An 18,078-nucleotide genomic window follows, 5' to 3' on the forward strand; every position below is an offset into this window, starting at 1 on the left:
GTCAGCATAAAGACTTCCTGTAACTGGGTGAACATTGTGCTAGCCATGGCAAGGTCATAGGTTTGATTCCCAAGGTACACACATACCAATACAATGTATAATACAATTAATGCATTGTAAGGTAATTGGGATTCAAAAGTCTGCCAACTGAACAGGATGTAAGGTGGTAAACTGTGTGTATTCTGCAGAGAAGGCATTAAGACCAAACCGGATCTACTGGAGGAAGGGCATCTATCTGAGCTGGTCTACTGAAGCTTACTGTCTGGTGGAGGCCTTGTCTCTAGAAGAGAACTCTGCTAGCTTCATCAAGATCACCGTCCCCTGCTCTCGCAAAGGTAAGAGAGGAACATGGTTGTATCACACTGTTTGAGCCATTTTAAACACTACAGTAATGGTAATGACTAATTTGATTTAACAATAGTAATGTAATGATGATGATGGTGGGGACTATGATAGAGGTGATGATGAAAATAATGAACTGTAATAGTAAATATGTTGGTGATGATGTGGTTGTGGGAGTGATGATGAAGTGATGGTGATGAATAATGATAGTGATGATAGTTATGATGATGATGACAATTATGTTAATGTGGGGGTGATAGTGTGGTAAAGGTGTGAAAGTGAATGATGTTTATGTTCTGATGGTAAAGTGATGGTAATGATGTGGTTGTGGTGAAAATTGTATATCGGACATGATGATGGTAATGATGATGTCATGGTGATGATGATGGTGGTGTTGATTATGATGGAAGTGATGTGATCAATGTGGTGGTGGTGATGATGATGATGATGATGATAGTGATAGTGATGGTGATATGATGCAGTCGTGTTTGTGATGATGATGGTTATGATTTTGATGAAAGTGATAATGATATGATGATGTGATGGTAGTGATTATAGTGATGATGATGTCATGAGGTGGTGATGATGGCATAATAATGATGTGATGGCAATGATGATAACGTTGTGATGGTGAATTGATGGTAGTGTTATACTAACTGATGTTGGGCTACTGATGGAGGTGATTGCTGATAATGGTGTATTGTGTTAATAATGGTAAATTAATACTTATTTATAAGTATTATAATTCTGAATTTTGCATATATTTTCTATGATTTAGCACCTACAGAGCAGTGACAGAAATTACTTTCCCATCAGGGGTATTATTTTCTAACCTTTTTTAAGTGAATCTAAGAGGTAGTGATGGTCTAACCCTAATGTCCAAAATCCTTGCTTTGCAAATTGTGCATACAGCAAATCACCTTTATGAATATGGTCAAGTATTTATATCCAAAAGAAGCAATTATGGGATAGTTGACACGGTCTCTGCTAACGCTTCAGGGCAGCGTTGTCGTCGTGAGCAGGCGCAGGTCCTTCATCTGATTGGGACATGGCCCGGATTCGGCTGACTTTGATAAACCTCAGGATAAACAGAGAGACTTATATTAGCGTAGATGCCATTCTTCTTATGATGTAACGAGTACATCAGGTGTCATAGGAAGTGTTCCCGGTTCCGGATGATCTATTTTATGCAGCCTAATAATCATTTTACATGATTTGAATAATATAAATGTATAATGTTCTATGTGTATGCCAGGCTAAAGAGATGTGTTTTTAGTCTACATTTGAACTGACAGAGTGTGTCTGCATCCCGGACAATGTTAGGAAGACTGTTCCAGAGTTTTGGTGCTAAATAGGAAAAGGATCTACCGCCAGCAGTCGATTTTGATATTCTAGGTATTATTAACTGGCCGGAATTTTGAGATCACAATAGATGTGAAAGACTATAATGTGTTAAGAGCTCGCTCAAGTATTGGGGAGCTAAACCATTTAGTGCTTTGTAAGTAATCAGCAATATTTTAAATGGTATACAATGTTTAATAGGGAGCCAATGCAGTGTTGACAGAACCGGGCTAATATGGTCATACTTCCTGGTTCTGGTAAGATCTCGAGCTGCTGGGTTGTGGACCAGCTGGAGTTTGTTTATTAAGCGTGCAGGGCAACCACCCAGTAGAGCATTACAATAATCTAGCCTTGAGGTCATAAACGCATGAACTAACTGTATCACATTTGTCACTGAGAGCATATGTCATATAGTTCAGATATATTTTTAAGATGGAAGAATGCTGTTTTACAGATGCTATAAACGTGACTTTCAAATGAAAGATTGGTATCTAATGGCGCTTTTCCATTACCAGTACCAGCTCAACTCGACTCGCCTCGTCTCGGCTCGCTTTTCGCTCCATTTCCATTGCAGATAGTACCTCCACAATAGTACCTGGTCGTCATAGCGACGCGACACACACCCGCTACCCACACACACAGGACAATTGAGGAAATCGAGTGTATGCTGTTTTACATAATATTAGTAAGGGGGATATCACGCAATCTCTAGCCAAACTATTTAAAAATGTCGGAGTTATTCAGGATACTCCGTCTGGCGCGTGCAATGATGACGCAGTGAATAGTGACGATTCTCTCTGACCAATCAGCAGTCTGCCATGTTTCATGTCACATTTTAGTATCGCCTCAGCTCATTCAGAACCTCGTCTGAGGTGATACGAAAAAAGTATCTGGAAGCAGGTACCGGTACAACTTTTGCACAGTGGAAAACCAAACAAAGGTGTGGTTTTCCGGTCGAGGCGAGGCGAGCTGAGGCGAGCTGGTACTGTGTAGTGGAAAAGCGCCAAAAGAGCACACCCAGGTTCCTAACTGACGACGAAGACTTGACAGATCATCCATCAAGTGTTAGACCGTATTCAAGGTTATTACGTGCAGGGGGTTTTGGTTTAATAATTAGAATCTCTGTTTATGGTAATAGTGATGCATTTGATAGGATGATTGTGGTGATTATGACATGTGGTGATTTTATAGTAGTGATTGTTGAAATGATGTGATGGTGATGATGATGGTGTTGATGATGATGACAACAATAATTAAGTCTCTGTCCTATGTAGGTCGTGTGTTGTTCGGGCAGGTGGTGGATCACATTGACTCTCTGCTGGAGGAATGGTTTCCAAGCCTTCTCGCCACTGACGTCCATGGCACTGGGGAGACGCTGCTTAAGAAATGGGCTCTGTACAGCTTTAGCGATGGACAAAACTACCAGAAGATGCTGCTGGAAGATCTACTCTCTAACATCAGTGCAGGTCTCTGTCCATTTTGTTCAAAATTCTGAAACACAACTTTTTTTTATTGATAACCTGCTGTATAAAAATGGTGCAAATGCCACCTGTGCTGTCCTGACTGGTTGCTTGTCTGTAAGATGGTTTGCTGGTGAACCCAGAAGACCCCAGCTGTACTCTGCCCATCTCTCAGATCTCACCGGACCTGGTACTGAGCGACCAGCTTCCCAGCACCATACTGGATCCAGAGCAGCTGGAGATGGAGCTCTCTAAAGAGTATCTGTTGGGTGAGTACATGAATGAACCCATAGCCAGAGACACGAAAATTAATGTCCGTAGGACTTATTGTGATTGTCAAGAAAGAAAGTAATGCAATTCGAAACTAACAGACTTTTTTTTTCTGAAGGGGATGGCGGTTTCGGGTCTGTATATAAAGCTGTGTACAAGAACGAAGAAGTTGCTGTGAAGATTTTTAATAAACATGCATCTGCGCTTTATGTTCATCGGCTGGTACGACAGGTAAGATATGTGATGTGTGAAGTAACCAAGCAAGTTTTAGCTTGCACCTGGTTGGGACATAACGCAAGCTGTACAAGTTGTGTCCTAGTACCAGCATCAGTACATTGTTGGTGTATTTTCTTGAAAATGGTTTGTCCCCAGGAACTGGCAGTACTTGGCCGACTGTGTCACCCCAGTCTGGTGGGGCTTTTGGCCGCCGGTTGTAACCCGCATATTCTCGTGATGGAACTTGCCCCATGTGGCTCTCTGGACTCGCTGTTTGAGCGTGAAAATGGCAGTCTCAGCCGCAAACTACAGCACAGGATAGCACTGCATGTGGCTGATGGTCTCAGGTGGGTACCCCATCTACACAACACGCAAAAACTTAAGTCACCTTTAAAGAAATGTTCAGGGTGTAAAACAAGTCAAGCTTTAGGGCAGCATCTGTGATACGTTTTGTATCCAAACAGATATTTGCACTCTTCAATGATTATCTACCGAGATCTGAAGCCACACAACGTTCTGTTGTTTAACCTGAAGACGGATGCTGAGTTCATCGCTAAAATCACAGACTACGGGATAGCACAGTACTGCTGCAGTATGGGCGTCCGCAGCTCAGAAGGGACACCAGGTCTTTCCCATAATACTCTATGAAACAGTAATTAAAAAGACAAAACAGGACTTTTACTTTTATATATTCTAATGTTGATCTTAAACACTTACAGGCTTTAGAGCTCCCGAGGTCGCCCGAGGTAATGTCATCTATAATGTCCAGGCAGATGTATTTTCGTTCGGTCTGCTCCTGTATGACCTTTTGACCTACGGCGAGCGGATATCTGATGGGATGAAGTTTCCCAGTGAGTTTGATGAGGTTGCTGTGCAAGGAAAACTACCAGGTAACATGCTGGATATTAACACTCCACCGTTTTTTGAAATAGGGCTTATTCACTTACATTTAGATAGGTGGGCAAATGCATTTTTGTCTCAGTGTTTTAGTTTGGCAGGGTCGCCGCTAGCTTAGCTTAGCATAATGAATGGAATCCTTTGTTGCCAGCTAGCATGTCCTGAGTAAAAGTGATAAAAAAACCCGAATTATTCTTGTGGCCTGTGTGTTCACAACGAGTACAAATAGTGATGCAGATTAAGACTAGGCGACTTCCTAGGCCGATATTGACTTGAGACTATATTAGGGCGAATCGTCTTCCACGATTGTGCTGGGCCGCGTTGCGTGGGAAGAAAAGAGCTGGATTCCCTTTATACAGCCTTGAACATGAAGAACTGAAAAACGCTGAACTTCTGGAGCGCATAGACGGTTCTTGTCTGGGACACGCAGAGCAAAGAAGCCTTGAAGGTTGAATGTCCTGTTTCAGTTTCTGAAGTTGGTGCAGAAGGTCCTGAAAATGGCAGGAACACGTTTGGTTGTTGTTCTAAAATTCCCTTCTTGTCGAACTTCCGTGTTTCTCTTTTTAGAGTTTCAGAGTCTTATTACAACAACCTTTTCTTTATCTCAGACAGAACCTTTTAATGCAAATACTTTTTAATGCAAATTAGCACCTTTCTGACAGCATTATGATTGGCTGTTGTTGTCTACAGTTTCTACAGTATAGCCCCCTCTGGCGTGAGGGTTATTTGCTTAGTTTAAAGTTCACCATAAGAACAGTGTCTTTAAGGTTTTTCTTATACACAAACAGCACATATTATGTGTGTTCTGTGAACAGATATGGAGAGAATTTGCGCCATTTTCTGTCCATTTTAAAGCTGCAGTCCGTCGTTTTTCCTCTTTGTCGCCATCTCTGTTAGAAATCTGCAATTGCAGTTATTCGCGGAATTATTAACTGTGCGTGGGTAGTAAATCGGCATGAAACAGCGCGGATGAACACAATGTATTGAGGAGAACCTGTCGCTGCCGCGTCGCTGTGGATACTGTAGCCTACTGTCATCAGCAATCTCAGAGTATACTTTTTGAAAGTGTCAACATTAGAATTTTCATCGGAAAATGTCATCTGAACAAGTAAGTAACATTCACGTTTGTTCTGACCAAATTCGGGGGGTGGGGGGAAGCATTGCAGTAGGCTATGCTGATTAAATCTAACGATTGCTTATATCACATCAAAACGTGAAAAATATATTTTTTCTGTAGCCACTCTGAAGTCTGAAGTCTTTGGGTTTTACAACTGGTGAATCTCCAGTTGTCACTGGTGATTGTCGCTTTAAAAAGTGCTAAGCTAAAACTCCACCTCCATCATCCACACACGTTATATAGCCGACTAGCCGAGACTCAATCTCTATGTGTACAGAAGTGACGTAATGACGCAAAGACATGCTCGAAATTCCCGCGGAAATCCACCAGTACCACTGGAATTAAAATCATTATTACAAGCTTACCGTTTTGAATCGAGGTAAGGCAAGCAGATAGTTTTGAACACTGGCTGGTTACGTTTTTTTCCAAAAATGTCTTTTTTTATATTTTTAAACCCAAAAAAGTGCCGGACTGCAGCTTTAATGTCCAATAGATGTATGTAGTCTGTGAAAATCTGTCATTTCTTTGGCCCTGTTTACACCTGGTATTAAGATGAGGTTTGGTTGATCGGATCACAAGTGGACGACACTAAATACAGGTGTAAAGCATTTTGAGCTTGTCCACTTTCGACCACTTCCAGAGGTTGTTGAAAACACATTCAACCGGATTGTTTTAGTAGTGTTCAAATGTGTTCAAACAGCCACAAAAGACCGTCTTCTCTCCAGCTACTGACCTCACACGTGAACATTATGGGAAGAGCTCTAGCCAGACGGGATTTAAACTTTGTCGGCTGGAGACCCAAGTTTGGCTTGAAGATAAAAAACGTACCAAGCACATGTTTTCCATTCCTGATTTCTAACACACACTCACAGCGTTCGGCGGGTCTTGTGGCTCTCAGAGCAGAAACTAAAGCTGATGCTCTCCGTGTGTTTTCTGTCGTCTCCGGGCGTGTTCATATGTAATTTGCACAAGCTTATTTTGTCCATTAGATTGAAAGATCTGAAAAAGAACACACATTTACCCGCCCATAGACCCTCATCTCGAAGAAGTGGTTGAAAGTCAAGTCAAGTCACATTAATTATATATAGCGCTTTTTACAATACAGATTGTATCAAAGCAGCTTTACAGAGATAACTGGAAAATAATGCAACAAAGTTTGTAATTCCAGAAGAAAATAGCGTCACAGTCCAGCTTAAGTAAGTTCTGTGATGTTTCATTTTTGTTGTAAAAAAGGTATTAATTTAGTTCATTTATGTATATATAGCCGCTCTGGAGTAAACCATAATGTCATCGTCCAGCTCATTTCGGTTCTTGTATAATAGCGTCAATGCAGGCAGAGCAATAATATTGTTGAAAATTAAATTAAATGTTAAAAAAAGAGACGGATTAAAACGGGAATGTGTCTCCCTCGTCTACTTGTGATCCGATCACCCACAATGCATCTTAATACCAGGTGTAAACAGGGTTTTTGTCATTTCACCCACATATCTTGCTGGGATTGAGGGGTGGGGGGATGCTAATGTAATGTAATATTATTAATATAACATTTTAATTTGATTGTTAATATATAATAATATTAAATAACTCTCTATAATCACTGATATAGATCCAGTTAAAGATTACGGCTGTTCCCCGTGGCCAGGGTTTGAGTCTTTGATGAGGGAATGTTTGAGAGAAAGCCCTCAGGACAGACCGACATCTACTCAGGTCAGAGAACTGGTTACATCTGAGCAAGAACCACTTCTGTGCGCATTATAATGTGAACTCAGCGCAGACACGTGAGTGATGCTCTGTGTGTGTTTCAGGTGTTAGATCGTCTGAACTCTGCCGAGATGCTGTGTCTGATGCGAGAGCTGACTCTGGTGAGTTTGCCAGGCGAGTGCTTCACCGTCTCCAGTGCAGACGGGGGGGCAAACACACGTGTGTGGATCGGGGGCGGCAGTAGTAGCCAGAAAATGGGCTGTGTGACATCACTGGATCTGGAGACAGGGGGGAGCTTAAACCAGGTAGAGCTTTAAAGACTGTTAACCCAACGCATGGCATGAATTTGACTGTAAATACACACTGTTTTCTTGCTAAATACTATTTTATCTAAACAAATATGATTCTATTAGGGCTGTAAACGATTAATCGCGATTAATCGAATCCAAAATAAAAGTTTGTGTTTACATAATATATACGTGTGTATTGTGTATAATTATTTTGTATATATAAATACACACACATGCATGTATATATTTGAGAAATATTTGCATGTATATACTGCATATATATTTTTATTTGATTTATATTATATATAAATAACACATTTTTCTTAAATATATACATGCATGTGTGTTTATTTATATATACAAAACAATTATACACAATACACACACATATATTATGTAAACACAAACTTTTATTTTGGATTCGATTAGTCACGATTGATCTCGATTAGTCACGGTTGATCTCGATTAATCACGCTTGATCCCGATTAGTCACGGTTGATCTCGATTGATCACGCTTGATCCCGATTAGTCACGGTTGATCTCGATTGATCACGCTTGATCTCGATTAGTCACGGTTGATCTCGATTATTCACGCTTGATCTCGATTAGTCACGGTTGATCTCGATTGATCACGCTTGATCTCGATTGGTCACGATTGATCTCGATTAGTCACGGTTGATCTCGATTAATCACGCTTGATCTCGATTAGTCACGGTTGATCTCGATTATTCACGCTTGATCTCGATTAGTCACGGTTGATCTCGATTGATCACGCTTGATCTCGATTGGTCACGGTTGATCTCGATTAATCGCGATTGATCTCGATTTGTCACGATTGATCTCGATTAATCGCGATTGATCTCGATTTGTCACGATTGATCTCGATTTGTCACGATTGATCTCGATTAATCACGATTGATCTCGATTAATCACGATTGATCTCAATTAATCGCGGTTCATCGCACTTAATCGCGCTTAATCGTTTACAGCCCTAGATTCTATCATCCTCATTTTAGTGTTCTACAGTACATGTAATAATTATCATCGTTTTAAGTTAGATGTCACCCACAATCCTTGAGAAATAACCTTTTTTAAAGCAATAATAAATTCTGTCATCATTTACTCACCCTCATGTCGTACCAAACCAGTATGACTTTCTTCTGCAGAACACGAGATATTTTGAAGAATGTTGGTAACCAAACTGTTTTGGTTTTGTATGATGTTTGTTGTCCATACAATGCAAGCCAATGGGAAACTGAAACTGTTGTTACATAAAATACTTTAAACATTTTCAAAAGAAAGTCATACTGGTTTTGAATGACATGAGGGGGAGAACAACATGATAAGATCATTGTTATTTTTGGGTGGTCAATCCATTGAACAGTCAGTTAACAGTGTTCCCGCCCTCTGTTAGGAGATTGACAGCAGTCCTGTCCTCTGCATGGTGATCATCCGAGCTCCAGGGTCATGCGATGACTGGTTAGTCGCTGGTACACAGTCGGGTTCACTCTTCATCATGGACACTATAAACGCAGAGCTTCTGCACTGTCTAAGGAGTGTGAATGACTCTGTGACGTCACTGTACTTTCACACTGACCAGCACAGGTGATTACCGTACACACAAGTTTCTGAGTGAGAAGTGACATGACGTCTTGGATGATGTACCTTAAGATGACAGAATGATGTTTACATTTTTCAGATGCTTAAAGAATTACCTTTTGGTCGGGACAGCAAATGGGACACTAGTCATTTATGAAGATTCAGTCTTGAAGGTATTAATTATTTAAAATGATAAATTATGAAAAATAAGCATTTCAGTGTGTACAGTATAACACGGTTGTACAGGTTTACTGGAGAACCTTCTGAGAATGCCTTCTTTAATCAATGGTCAATTCTGTAATATAACTGTTTATAATTGTTTAGCACTGTTGCATACATTACCATTCAAAAGTTTGTCAGTAAGACCTTTATTTTATTTTATTGTTCTTTTTTTAAAGAAATTAATAATTTTATTTTGCAAGGATTCATTAAATTGATGAAAATTGATGAAAAGTGACAGTAAAGACATTTATATTATTACAAAGTATATATATATATATATTTTTATTTTTTTTATTATTATTTTTTAAATCAAGAATCCAAAAAAAATTGTGGAAAAATTTCCACAAAAATGTTAAGGATCACGACTGTTTCCAACATTTATAATAATAAGATCAGTTTCTTGAGCAGCAGATTTCTACAGATTTTTCATCAGATTTGTGAAGGATCATGTGACACCGAAGACTAGAGTAATGGCTTCTGAACATTAAGTTTGCCATCATAAGAATAAATTATATTTTAAAAGTAATATTTAAAAGTTATTTTAGTTGTAATAATATTTCAAAATATTACTGGTTTTCCTTTTTATCAAATAAATGCAGCCTTGGTTAGCAAAAGAGACTTCTTCAGACAGTAGTGTACAGTACATGTCAAAAATTATGTTATGAAATTAATTGAAAGGGTGATTGTTTTTTTTTTCAGAAGAACAACAATTTCTACCCAACAGTCAATTATATTAAAAGTATTTAATGTTAAAAATAAAATACAGAAACTATCTATTTTTCCCCACATTGTTTTTCAACAAAATATTTATGGATGAAATGCTGAAAATTAAGGTTTGCCATTACTGGAATCAATTATATATAATAAAACAAAACAAAAAATATATATATTATTAATTGTAATAATATTTCATAATATTACTGTTTTTTATTTATTTTTTTAATAAATAAATCCAGTGTTGCTGAGTGTAAGAAACCCCTAAACAGCGCTTTGTCAGACGCCTGATATATATTACGTTTTATGACTGTAGGTAAAGCATGGATGTCCAGTGAAGACCCTCCAGGTTGGTGATGTAAACACTCCTCTGATGTGTATCGGCCCCTCCAATCACCCTCAGGAGCGTAAGACGCTGTGGGCGGCCTGTGGGACCAGGGTGATCTGGCTCACAGTGGATTACAACGTCTATAGCAGCATAGACACCAAACAGCTCCTCCCGTAAGCACCTAACCCTTCTGAAAACACAACTACACCTGTCAATGCAACTCAATGAGCATTACGTTCAGTTTTTCTTCTTCTGGAAAACGGCTTAAACTTAACTTTCGTGCTCAAGGTAAAATACTAAAGTAAAGTAAAAGGTATGTGGACACCCAAATACCAAATTCATTTGTGCTTTTTCTTAAAAAAGGGTGTTACCAAGATGTTGATGTTCCCACTTGCCACTGCAAAACAGCTTCCACTCTTGTGGTAAAGCTTTCCATTAGATTGAATATGTATAACAGAAAATATATGCCTGACCATGAAGTACATGCTTTTAATGTGTGTCAATTAAATAGCAATACCTTTTAATTAGAATATGGTGTCACCAGAGGTGTAAAGTCCAGGGGTCAGAAAGTAAAAGTCCTTCCATATACCCATGACCTCAGTCAGCTGATTTCACTAAAGGCGGGCGTACACGGTGCGAGTTCGGACACTCGGGTGGTCGTGAGATATTGCACACGTTACGAGTCAGTTAAACTGATAATCGCGTCAAAGCAGCTGGTACACGGCACGACTGTCCTCCTGCACGGATTTTATCCCGAGCTGGCGGTTAAACACAGTCTCTGTGAGAGCTTTCAATGTTTCAGGCAATAGCTTCAGATAGAAAAATGACAGAAATGTGTGTGCAAATGCAGATACTGTAACAGTAGCCATTCCGTTCAACATAAAAACATGAGAGAGAGAGAGAGAGAGTGTGTGTGTGTGTGTGTGTGTGTGTGTGTGTGTGTGTGTGTGTGTGTGTGTGTATGTGTGTGTGTGTGTGTGTGTGTGTGACAGTGTATGCGCACGCTGTGTGGTTGCTGCCACTGAGGTATAGCCCCATCGATCTAGCCTGTGAGGTGGTTGTGTATGATTTGGCAATAGGGGATAGCCTATACGCTGGTGAAAATCGGGCCGACTCCCCGAATTTTTTAAACATGTTTAAAAATGATCGGGAGGTCGGGGAGGTGCTCATAACGTGCTCGGCTCGGCTCGTAATTCCTCTCACACGCTGCGAGCCGCGACCATGCGAGCATCACCGATTTGCACTCGATTTCTCCCGAGTGAAAAAATAATCTGCGAGCTCGTAAAACAGCAAAAAATCGCACCGTGTACGCCCGCCTTAATTCATTTAATTCTATCTCCTGGCTGAAAAACTGTGCTAATTAGCAAATCCAGGTGATCGGAACAAAATACTGAGGAGGACTTTTACTTTCTGAATCTGGACTTTCCACCTCTGGTGTCTACATACTTTTGTCCAGCCACACAGTGGCACCAAATTAACTCTTGCTCAATTAGTGTTTAGTGTTCTGGCATCCGGTCTGACACTGTATCTACACTGAAGGAGAGAGCTTGAGCACATTGTCAAAGCGAACGTTTAAAATCCAGTTGGCCTGTTGTCAGAAGTAGTGTGTGTCAGAAGTAATGTGCGCCTATAGACACTGATTGGTTTATTGCATGTTACACCCAAAACACACCCATTACTCACTAAGAGAATAGGGACAACCCTTTTAGACCCTTTTCCCGTTGTTAAACTAGAAAAAAAGGATTCGGACACGTCCTAAGTGCAGATGCGCCATGCGCTTTAGACCATGCCCTTAGATCGTTAAAATAGGGCCCACGGTATGGGAGCCAGTGAGAATATGTGCTAATATTGTGGAGTCACCCAGCTTGATGCATTCACAATATTACCACAGGTAGGAACGACAGTTAGAGCGGCTTATCTCAAGCCAAGGGCCTTTATAATTAGGCCCAGTGAAAGTGAAATTGATTTATATTGAGAATAGTAAAGGACCTAACACAGAACCCTGAGGCACTCCTGGTTGGTTTTGCTGGTGGGAATTTGCCATTTTGGAAAGACTAATGAAAGAAAAGTGTAGTTCCTGTGATGTCCAGATCAAAGACAGTAGATGGAAGATTCTGTTGATTCGCCATGTTAAAATTAGCAGACAAGTCTAGTAAGAATTAGGATGGATAAATTGGATTTGCGTAAATGTGACAAAAAAAAAAACACATTGGTTTCTGGTTTGCTTTACATGTCAGTTAAGCGACTGCTTCCATTGAATTTTTTTTTTCTGTGATGTTGTTCAGTTCTTAAAGATGTTGATCTGTTTGTTTAGGCAGCTGGGTCGAGTCAGCGGTGATGCTTGTATATCACGGTTAGCGGTGGACAAACATGTGTACGTGAGTAAAACAGGAAGCCACACTGTGGAGGTCTGGGATAAGAAGACAGGGAGGATGGTGAACCTCATCGACTGCATGCAACTACTCGGGTGAAGTGGCACACACGATCATATAACTCATTTGCACACTTTTGACTCCCTTTACATCTGCTATTAATCCATTTAGGCGGATCTGATCACAAGTAAATAGCACTACAATACAATAATTTGCCTCATATCAGCATGCACTGACACTGATCATGTGAAGCACATCTGCCGTTCAGTTGTTTTATGACTAAAAGGACAATAAACATTTTTTGTATGAAATGTCAATGTATTAAAATGTAAATGTATGTTTTGAAGCAACTCTTTCCCAACTTTTTGTACTTTTGTAACAGCAACATGACTCGGTTGACCCCTTGTGAACAGATCACCTGAGACCGATGTTAATAGTTGGTTTAACTTAACTTCCTAACTTGCAATTCATATGTCCACAACAGATTAAGTTCCACCAAAAAGCCCAAAGCACAGGACGAGGACCCGTCTAGACAAAAGGTGGCATCTTTGGCGATTGTCAAAGCTCTGTTGGTCCAGCACAGTGGCACTCTGTGGATCGGGACTAAAACAGGACACATGCTGTTGGTGGAAGTCTCCAGCTGTCAGCTCCTGCAGACCTTCAGCCCTCACTGCGACTCTATACGCTGCATGGGCTCGCTGATGCTAGGTACCTCCGTTGCGGTCTCTCCAGTTACATACACAGTGTCACTAGTTGGTAAATAATTTGGCGTCCCTTGTGAAAAAGAAGTGTAATTGTGATGTACTTCAAATATTTTGTATTTAAATTGGTTTCAAATATTATTTATAAAAAAAGATGTAATTTTAATGAAATAAAATGCCACTTAATATATATACATTTCGCATTGAAAGGTAGCCTGCCTGTCTATAGTTCATATTTCAACATGTTTCCGTCGATTTCATTTTAGTCTAGCCACAGTTCAACTACAATGTGAAGTTTATGCAACAATAACACTTACTAATATAATTCAGAATACATTTATTTCCTTAAAAGAGAGTCTACTTTCAAAGGCAATAGAAGTAATTATCAAATAATTACATAAACATGCACATAAGTCCTGCTGATGTTGGTCAATAAAGCACACTAAAGTTCAGATCTTAAGCTCTTAATATAAATTTAAACTATTAATACATTTGAATTGAATTAAGTGTCAGGAAACTTTACATTCATTTCACACTTAAGTACAGACTTTAAAGGATTTTTGTCTGTAATAAGTACTCTTTTTAAAATATGCTAAAGTGTACTTCATTTTCACAAGGAATACAGTTTGATATACAGTTTATCAGGCTTTAGTGGGGCTTAAATTCAGTTACAATTGTTTTAACTCAGAATTAATGTCTTACATGTGTATGTTCTTGTGCAGACATCCCAAACCGGAAGAATGTTGTTCTAGTGTTGGGTAGACGGCAACGCACGCCACCAGACCAAATCAAGATGCAATTAGGTAAGAACATTTTAAATATGGAAATTGAAGGACTTATTGAATAGTTCTTTTATTAATTATTATTTAATTTTCATTCTTTTAATTCCGTGAGGAATACAATTAGTTTTTTGAAGTCCACTTATAATTTTAATACCAAATTGTGTGGCAAAAACACTAACGCTGACCCTTAGAATTCTTAACATCAAGATCTTTTTATCTAAAGAACAAGGACATTTCGCCACCTTGGAATTATTGGGCGCTATCATACATCCGGTGCAATGCAGGCGCGGCGCGAGTGTTTTCTGCTAGTTTCAGCCCGACGCAGTTTCATTTTCACGTCCTGCGCCACGTTGTTCGAATAGCAAATGTATTTGCAACTGAAATAGAGTCTTTGACCAACTGAAACCTGGTCTAAAGTCAATAGTCAATTTCCACAACGCTTTGACCCGTAGATGGTCTGCTTCAGCTCACTAGAGAAGCGTTTAGTTTTTCCGCTTGCAAATTCCGTCATGTAAATAGCGAAACCGCCATGGCGTGAGCGCAACTGGCTTTTAAAGGGAATGGCAGATGAGATTCTGGTTGGTTTATTTCACGTTCCGGCCAAAACACACCCATTGCTCATTAAGAGAATAGAGACAACCCTTTTAGACCATACGCCGCGCACCGACTATTTTTCCCGCCGTTAAACTAGCAAAAGTGGATTTGGACGCCCTCAGTGCACTTGCGCCGTGCGCTTTTATCGTTTAAATAGGTTCTGTCTGCATTCTGAGCAGTTTTGTGATACTGAGCTTCAAAATTGTTTGCAATTGACCGTTCGCAAAGACCCGCCCCCTTTAGTTACTGTCGCTATGTCCGACAAGCTACGCCGCTCTCACACACACCATGTTCTCACGCAGTGAAAAATGCATCGCGGAGCAGAGAGGAGACTGACAACACACTGACAGGACAGACCAGGTTACTTTTGATATTAAACAAAGTCTCACCTTTCAAAATTGGTCATTTAAAAAAAAAAATTAAACGATAAATACTGTTTTGTGGCTCTTTAATGTGTGTGACAGATCACTGTAGAGCATCAGTTAAAGCTGCTCGTGAACCGATCATCTCTTCCTTCTAGTTCATTTATAGCATCAAATAAACATGAATGAACATCAGAAGGAATGTTGTTTTAACCGCGGAAAGACGTCAGTACACTCCGCTTCTCAAGTTCAAATCCTCCCATGTTAATCTACAGTACTATCTCTCCTGACTGCTTTTTTCGGACAAAATGGCAGATGGCGAAGTATGATTGGTCAGATCATCTGTCAATCAAGCTCCCTGCGAAGGGTCAAGTCTTTTCGTTTTCTAAATAAAAAGTCCCAAAATGTACACACACAAAAAAAACATCACATAATGTAAATAAGGTGTCAGAATATGTGAATAACTGAATTTTGACCAAATGTCAGATAGAACCTTATAAATCCAAGGTGACGATTTCCCTTCCCTCTGATTTCCTCTGATCACATGATGCATGTTCATGACCTGTTCCGTGTGTTTGTGACGTCTCAGCTGAGGACTCAGTGCTGACGGTGTGGAGCAGTTCACTTCCTCTCGAGGTCAGAGATCTGGCCAGACACTGTGAGCTGCGGGACAAAATCACCAGCATAATGAGAGAAACACTCCACGGCTGAACACACTCTCTGTCTGCGCCTCCTTCCCTCTCACGCATCCGCGGAGACGCGTGCAACATTACGGTTTATGACTTTTTAAGTTGCGGCAGATTTCTGCTGGTCAACACTGCGGATTTTCAGGAAAACTTCCCATGTGAAATCTGTGTAAGGAAATGTTTTGTCCTTAGGAAAAATATTCAATTGAAGTGACTGGATTTCATCTGCGTAAAGTGAAATGTGTTCGCTCCTTTGCTTTTATGAAAAGGGACCCATGTGTATAATGCATTTAGCATGAAAGGTTGTTTTTTTGCAGTCAAGGGAAACGCTTCTTTTTGTTACATCTCATATGTTGCTGTGATGATTTATTTGGATTATATGGAAACTGATATGCAGCCTAAATGAAAATGGCAAACACTTCAGTTAGCTTTATTATTTCAGCTTTATCATTGTTATAGTATTTATTTATTCATGAGCCAGACGAACAGAGGAGACAGCCATACTTTATCAAAAAAATCTCTAGTAGCCCTTACTCAAAGTCATTGTGTGTTTTCGCTAGTTACTACAGTGATTGCTATTAGCAAAACACAATAGACTAAATACTAGTGGGAACCAGCACCACTGTCATTAAAAAGGCTTAACCCTCTGGTGCTCTTCGGTAATTTTTGACCGAATAATTTTACGTTTTGTTTTTGTTAGAATTTTTACTTCTTAAAACTTGGTAATGGTTTTGGCACTTGCTATGTGAACACTTACACACAAAACATCGTCATGATTTGAAACGGTTACAAGTGCATTTGAAATGAACGGGAAACTAATTTAATTTAGTGGAAGCGTTTGGTACTGCGCCAAACCAAATCTTACTGAAAGCTCATTTTCTGAGATATCAACAACAGATTTGGAACAACCTGTTTAGATTTATGGCTTAGATTGATTTTTTTTCCCCACCGTTTTGAAGTAAAACTTGTTTTGGAAAATATATATATTCCAAAAAAAAAGCTGCATTTTTCAGTAAAAATCTGCCTTTAAAAAGAGAATAAACTTGGTCTGTTCTCCAAAGCATTGAAGATGAACTACAGTTTAAGTTGAAAACTTTATTTTCAGGTAATGCTCAAAAATGGTTAACAGGTAATAAATGGATTATAACTACTGCATAAATATGATTTAGAACCATAATAGTCACTATAAATACAAAATAGTGCATAAAAACATGAGCAGCACCAGTGGGTTAAGATTGTAAAATTGTTTTAAACTTTCTGAAGGAAATCCCATATTAATGTTAAAAATGAAATATAAATTCAAATTATTTGAATTTCTGAATTTCTAGTCATTTATTAAATCTCAGGTCATGTTTAATCATGCATGTGTGAACCGTTTAGAAATTAAAATAGGCCTATGATCAATCCACTATAAGCTATAGTTACACTACACTTTAAAAAAAAAAAAACTTTTTTATTACAATCACGCTATTTTTAATGTCAGCAATAAGCCAGTGATTGGCTTACATATTTGTTAAGGTTAATAACTTCATAAAGTTAAGCGCAACAAAATGTAACTGGAGAATAAGCCATAGATTAAGATCATGTTTTTATTACAAATATGACCTTTCACTGTTTGTTTGTTTGTTTGTTTTTCTGAGATGTGGGAATTTTGCTTGCCAAATATGTTTTTAATAAAGTTTTGTCCTTTTGTATGATGACTCTTGTTCCTTTTCATCGTTAATTTCCCATCATTGTAAGAATTATGTCATTATTATAAATGTATTCTGAATGCGAAATAAACGGCGCTGTCACGTCACGCATGTTACTTTTCTCAGCGCTGATTGCAATGAACTAATCAGGATAGTTTGTGATTACATTTTTTTTTTTTTTTTACTTTGCAGACAGAGTGGATTCCCATTTGTTTATCAAACAAATAAAAATCCTTTAAAAGCTATTTAAACGAGTTTAAAACGTCAAAATATCAATAATAGCAAAACATTTAATAGTAAATATTAATAATTTCGTCTGAAGGAGGGTTGGTGTTGCTCAAGCGCCCCCTGGAGGACGTTCATGAACTTTTCGCCTCATAGGAAACAAGCCAG

The 18,078-nt window shown here is 39.1% G+C and overlaps 1 protein-coding gene across 1 annotated transcript in view; it reads left to right on the forward strand.

Moving 5' to 3' along the window:
* The window catches only part of lrrk2 (leucine-rich repeat kinase 2), a 78,160-nt gene extending 60,369 nt beyond the window's left edge, over positions 1-17,791 (forward strand). Inside the window, exons 37-52 of the mRNA XM_079602981.1 lie at positions 189-335; positions 2,958-3,149; positions 3,266-3,412; positions 3,532-3,644; positions 3,786-3,976; positions 4,094-4,254; positions 4,349-4,519; positions 7,250-7,350; positions 7,449-7,649; positions 9,049-9,239; positions 9,334-9,406; positions 10,486-10,670; positions 12,812-12,964; positions 13,354-13,577; positions 14,293-14,373; positions 15,898-17,791. Of these exons, the coding sequence (XP_079459107.1) occupies positions 189-335; positions 2,958-3,149; positions 3,266-3,412; positions 3,532-3,644; positions 3,786-3,976; positions 4,094-4,254; positions 4,349-4,519; positions 7,250-7,350; positions 7,449-7,649; positions 9,049-9,239; positions 9,334-9,406; positions 10,486-10,670; positions 12,812-12,964; positions 13,354-13,577; positions 14,293-14,373; positions 15,898-16,019 (2,453 nt within the window). The 3' untranslated portion in view covers positions 16,020-17,791. The remainder of the gene's footprint in view (positions 1-188; positions 336-2,957; positions 3,150-3,265; positions 3,413-3,531; positions 3,645-3,785; positions 3,977-4,093; positions 4,255-4,348; positions 4,520-7,249; positions 7,351-7,448; positions 7,650-9,048; positions 9,240-9,333; positions 9,407-10,485; positions 10,671-12,811; positions 12,965-13,353; positions 13,578-14,292; positions 14,374-15,897) is intronic.
* The last annotated feature ends 287 nt before the right edge of the window (positions 17,792-18,078 follow it).

This window comes from Phoxinus phoxinus, assembly GCF_949152265.1.
Source record: "Phoxinus phoxinus genome assembly, chromosome: 25".
Taxonomy (NCBI): Eukaryota; Metazoa; Chordata; class Actinopteri; order Cypriniformes; family Leuciscidae; genus Phoxinus; species Phoxinus phoxinus.